Genomic DNA, 6,312 nt, shown 5'->3' on the forward strand with positions numbered 1-6,312 from the left:
GGAAATCAGTAATTATGAATAACAGCCTTATTTAAAATAAAAGGTCAATATTTTTTTTTCATAACGTGTAGGTAAAATATTTATTATATAATGCTTTTTACATTTGTCACAATTAAAAGCAAAATATTTACAGTTTATAAAAAAAGCAACACTTTAACAACGTGCAGCCAATTAAGTTGGCATTTTCTTTTAAGGAGGTGGCAGTTTACGATTCAAATGCTGATGGTTTAAAGTGTAAATTAGTTAACCCTTCTTAAGAAAAAAATCACATATTTCCAAAATATAATCATTACAATAAAATTTGACTCCCATATGTAACTGAAATCAGCAATGCAAAATGTGAAATTCTACCATATTGAACTACTAACCTAGTAGAGAAAAATGTTTTTAGATGAACTAATAAAATATCCTTCTGAAAGAACATGAGTTAGTAAAAAATGTTGATAAATCTAAAACGAATCAAACTATTTATTGTTCTTCCCGTAAAGTTGACAATTATGTAGCGAACCATTTTACACTTATGCCTAAATCGCAATTTTTCAACTTTCCTGTGCAAACATATCTCAAAACGAAACTTGTAGATATTTAAGAGACTGTGTATCCTTATATCAATGGATTTAAGTATAATCATATTTCCGCGGCATTTTATGACCGGCCAGGCTATAAAAACAGCATTTGTTAAACTGTTATTTATTGTTTTCACACATTCAACTTAGTTCTTAGATATTTGTTTAGATTACAATATTTAAGCTGATCGTATTTAATTTAAGAACCACACTACACGAACGGTCCTTCTATCGCGAAAATGCCGCCCCAAGCAAGAGCCACCCGAGGCGGCTCCTCCCCCCTGGATACGCCAATGTATCAGTCATATCTAGCAGCAGATTTTTCTGAATTTACCCTTATTAAATAATCTGTTACATATTTTTGCGTTTTATTTTATATCAAATCTTTGGTAAATTCTTTTTACTGCCTGCAAATGATTTTTAAATCTTGCTGAAATTTAACAACATTTTTTTGACCGTGTGAATCGAGGTATATGTGTATTTCTCTGTATTCTTAATTGGTAAAAAATGTTTAAAAGCAAAAAAGCAACAATTACAAACAATTATATATAAGATGCCGTACAATGCTACATCTATACTTGAATGTTTTATCGCATCTGTCACATTTATAGTTAAAAGAATCACAATGAACTTTAATATGGCGTAAAACATATCGTTTCTTTTTAAATGCCTTTCCGCATTTGTTACATTTATAGTCCATAGAATTATTATGAATATCCACATGCATTGTAAGTTTTCTTCTAGTTTTAAATGCTTTTCCACATTTATCACATTTAAAATCGAAAGAAGCAATATGAATATGCATATGCATTGAAAGTTTATTTTTTGTATTGAATACTTTGTCACATTTGTTACATTTAAAGTCATAAGAATCAATATGGCTATGCATATGCCTTGATAGGTATTCTTTACATTTAAATAATTTTCTGCAAATAACACATTCAAAGCACTTAGTAGTACTGTGATTAACTACATTGTGCCTTAAAAGTAGTTTTTTTAGTTTGAATGTTTTTCCACATTTGTCACATTCATAAGAATTAATATGCATATTATTTTTATGCCTTGATAGGTAACCTTTATGTTTATATGATTTTCCACATTCATCACATTTAAAGTCATTATGAGTCTTCATATGCAGTATAAATAAATTTTTCAGCATAAATGCTTTCCCACATTTGTTACATTTTAAGTCACCGGAGTCACTATGAGTTTTCATATGCAGTCTAAATAAATGTTTACGTATAAATGCTTTTCCACATTTGACACATTTAAAATCAGTATCACTATGATATTTCATATGCTGTGTAAGATAATCTTTAAGCGTGAATGCTTTTTCACAAATATCACATTTGAAGCCATTGGATTCATTATGAATTTTCATATGACGATTTATGTGACTCTTTATAAGCTTTCCACATACATCACATTTATAGACCTTAAGAGAATTACTATGAATTTTCTCATGCTCTGAAAGGTTGCGTTTATGTTTGAATGTTTTTCTACATTTGTCACATTTAAAGCAAACAGTTTCATTATGAATTTTTATGTGTCTTAATAGACTAGAGTTACTTTTGAAATATTTTTTACACTCTTCACATTTGTAATCCAGATAATTACCATGATCTCTATTAAAATGCTGAACCTCGCCTAAATGATTATGACTTTCTTCTTTTACTTGATTCTAAAAATTAAGTTCAATTTTGTATTTAGTTTGTTAAAATATTTAATTATAAATAAACACATTTGAAAAAAGCAATTACTTGTGTTTCCTTAAGATCGTTTGAAAACTTTTCGATTGTATTTTTTTTCAATATATCTTTAACATCGTGTATTTCTGAAAAGATAGATTAACGTGAAATTAAAATCAAATAATATAAACAATTTGGTTAATTCATACCTGCTTCAAACATGTCGTCCACTTTATGAATATCATAATCTTTAATGTCTTCATTCTCACGCTAGAAAAAATATTATTTAATATATTATTATAAATATTTTTAATGTGTTATTAATAGTATCCTTTACCTTAAATTTACTTTTATTAATGTTATTAATATTCTCAATTGTTCTATTATTTATTTCGTCGCCCGGTTCTAGAAATAAATAATAACATTTCATAAGATGTCAAAATACAATTAGTTTTTAGAAGTCAAGAAGACACGTGAAAAGCAATAAAATCGTGATTTTGCCATCATAGTGTTTAAACGATCAGTAAGACTATGGATTATGAGGTTCTCAAATACATATACGAGAAAGACTTGCAATATTAGTAAGTGCTTTGTGCATATGGTCTTGCCACTTGGAAAAATTGATGGATTTCACCTCATCATATAAAATAGTATAAATGACGATGTTGTAAGTTAAAAGGCAAATAATGAAGAAGTAATGCTTTATCTAATTGTTGCTGGAGATTTCAAAAAGGAAATAAAATAACAATTGTAAAAACAATTTACATAATTGTTGTTTTTTAATTACTTTAATTATTATTCAAATACATCCATGTGCATTATATAATAGGTAGTACTAACTTGCTAACTTATAAATCTATCCTATCCTATAGAATGCTATTTTAATTGTATATTTCAATAAAACGAACCAATTATATTAATTTGTACCTTATTGATTTATGAAAATAAATATATCGCATGGTAGATTTGAAGGTATTAATAGAATTTAACTATTTTAATGATAAATTATACAACTTGAATATATTGAAAGTGCGTATAAAAATGAGTTTTCTAATACCGTCTTTTTCCGAAAATAAGACACTGTCTTACTTTCTTTTTTGGTCCAAAATACGCGCTAGGGCTTATTTTCGGGGGAGGGCAAAAATAAAAGTATATTTATATATTTTTATTTAATATTTATTTATTTTACACAGAATACAGAAATTTAAATTTATTCAATTACAGTCATGTCATCTTCTTCTGGAACATCGTCATAAATGATCAAATTCTGAAGTCTGTTCTGATTTTCTTCCAAATTCATTTCCTGTTGAATCATTGGTCCGAATCTCTCATGTCTTGCAATATAGCTATCGTTAAATGAATACTTTTTGTCTAAGTAGCCTGTTCGTAGTGCATTGGAAACACAAACAATTTTGTCCCATGAATTTTTTACCTAATTCACAACTTCTTGTAAGCCTGGTTTTACAAAATTACCTCGATGATTTCTCACCATTCTGTTTTCAATATATTCATTGATTTCCATCCGCAAATGATCCTTGAATGGCTTGTTTATTGCAATGTCAAGTGTCTGGAGGTAAGCAGTCATTCCTGCCGGAATCATTATTTGATCGATCTTCCTCTCAGCAAGAAAGTTTTTCATGTCTTTAGCGCGGTGTGTACTGGCTGAATCCCAAACTAGTAAACCTCTATTTTGACCCCTCAACAGTGGTGGCAGCATAAAATCAACCCACTTTCTTATAACTGCTTGGGTGCACCAGGCTTTTTCACTTTCAATGACATAAATTCCTGAAATGCGTTTAATCTGGTCTTTTTTACCTTTAGTGATTAAAAATGGCGATACTTTCTTGCCATCTAGACGAATCGCCAAAATACAGGTAACACGTGCACTATCGTAACCGGTAGAAGGAACGTAAATTGACGAGGAAGCCTTGTGGTGAACCGTCGTTTGAACTCCTTGGCCTAGGAATACCGCGGTCTCATCCATAGCAAGCATGTTGGAGAGTTGGTATTTCGAAAAATCGATGCCATCAACAAAAAGCTTAAACGCAAGTGCACGTTTAACAACTTCATTGTCTTCCAGCTTAAACATTGTTGTTGATCTCCTTAGAGACAGTTCATGTCGTTGAAGGAAGTTGTCCATCCAGTGTGACGATGCTTTAAATTCTTCTGTGGATATATTAAATTCAATTGCTGTTTCAAGAGCAAACTTTTGAATATCAGCCCTGCGCACAACCAAAGCCATTGCTCTCCTGTCGGCAATCCATTCCCAGATGCATTCTTCCAACTCAGAAAATAACGGCTGCCGACCTGATCCAACTCTGCGTTTTTTCTCATTTCCTTGGCCCACCAGTTGACACAGGTTATCGTAGTCTGCACGCCATTTGCGAACCATACGGAGATCCAGCATCTTCTCTTTACAGAAGGTTACAAGATTTACACCCCTGGAGTCTTCCACGATTCCCTTTTTGTCTCCCTCGACGGAATAGCTCTTTCGTTTTGTACTCATTTTAACTGAGGATAAAACTTATTCACTTTATAAAAAATAAAATTACGTATGAGGAAATAATCAGACTTACAAGACTGAAATGAACAAGTGTTATACCTGCACTGTCGCACAATGCATACTGCTGCCTTAGTTGTATTTTTAAGATAAATTCATAGAATTAATTTTGACATGTGCTGGTGCATTGCTTGAAATGAACTGTAGAGGTAAACAATGAATTTCTCGGAATATTTTGTTTCAAACATTTCTCTGAAATACGAGTAGGTATTAGGGCAGCTAAACATACTTAATACATCAACAGCATTTTTTAACGATTTTTTTTTTCACATTATTTTAACTAGGGCTTATTTTCGGGGGAGGGCTTATATTCCAAAAACTCCTGAAAATCACGCTAGGGCTTATTTTCGGAGGATGTCTTATTTTCGGAAAAAGACGGTAGATGTTTTACTTGTACTTGATTTTTTTATATCAATAATGGCAATGGTATGAGATATTATAAATAAAAATACATTAAGAAATTGTAAAATAATGCATTTTATATTTTAAACATAACTCTATTGTGTATATAAACTAATTTCGCAACAAAAAATACTTGGGCGAATGAGTTGAAAAAGTGAGATATTTTTATTATAAACGATTTTAAGAAATATATTTTATTTATTTATTTAAATTTTTTGTAAATTGTAATGGTATGACAGATACAAGTGCTGTTTCTGGATTATTAAAATCATGCAGTTTTTACGCGTACAGCTCAGTTATCAATTGTTACGTTATAATTTACAACAATGAAATTAATTATTGAGTTAGTACCAGTTTTAATAAATACTGTAAATGACATCTTAACGTCAACCGTCTGTCAACAACCAGATATGATTTTGGCCTTAACAATATATTTATTGACTATGATGTCGTTCGCAAAATAATGAGGGTTTCACGTTTAAAAGTGAAGTGATGAATTTGTGCTTGGTGATGAAAGCCCAGCGGAAAAATATATTATAAATGCGGAGGCAAAAAATTTAACATAGCATTTAACATAAAAATTGAGCTCAAAAATACGGGCTTCCACCGAGGGGCAAAGTTGTATGTCAAGAAAAATAAACCTACCTTACGACAAACCAATCGTATAGTCGATAACTAACACAGACAAAATGGATTCGAATCTCAAATGGACCCTACTGTTTTTCAATTTTTATCGTATCTAAGAGACCGAAATAAGTGATTATTATATATTATATACACTATACATATTGTACGCCCATCCTATCTACAATTAAAATGACAATTTCTTCATTAATTAAATTACCTAATTAATTGTATATACATATATGTATGTATATAAATATTTTCATTTATTGAATCTCGTGTATTTTTTTAATTATTATTTTAGACAGTTGCAGTATATATATGTTAAATTAAATCTTTCAATTAAATACATTTTGTATTAGGTATATTTACAAATTGTATTTCATTTTATTTAGCAAGAAACTTACTTTTTTTTGTATTTTTTTCTAATTTTTTTTTATTCTATAAATATTATTTATATATTAATGAATTT

General features: G+C 29.9%; 1 protein-coding gene across 1 annotated transcript; it reads right to left on the reverse strand.

Annotated features, from left to right (window-relative positions):
- Nucleotides 1-50: 50 nt before the first annotated feature.
- On the reverse strand, nt 51-5,652 carry LOC148230515 (uncharacterized). Its single transcript, XM_088195564.1, has 5 exons — nt 5,568-5,652; nt 2,592-2,659; nt 2,464-2,524; nt 2,327-2,400; nt 51-2,247 (listed from the first exon to the last, which is right to left on the reverse strand). Exons 1-5 carry the CDS (start codon nt 5,593-5,595, stop codon nt 1,099-1,101), a joined length of 1,380 nt encoding a protein of 459 aa, XP_088051690.1. The 5' UTR covers nt 5,596-5,652; the 3' UTR covers nt 51-1,098.
- Nucleotides 5,653-6,312: the final 660 nt, after the last annotated feature.

The sequence above is a fragment of the Plectrocnemia conspersa genome, unplaced genomic scaffold (genome assembly GCF_051122295.1).
Source record: "Plectrocnemia conspersa isolate PC_06_02 unplaced genomic scaffold, ASM5112229v1 ptg000010l, whole genome shotgun sequence".
Taxonomy (NCBI): Eukaryota; Metazoa; Arthropoda; class Insecta; order Trichoptera; family Polycentropodidae; genus Plectrocnemia; species Plectrocnemia conspersa.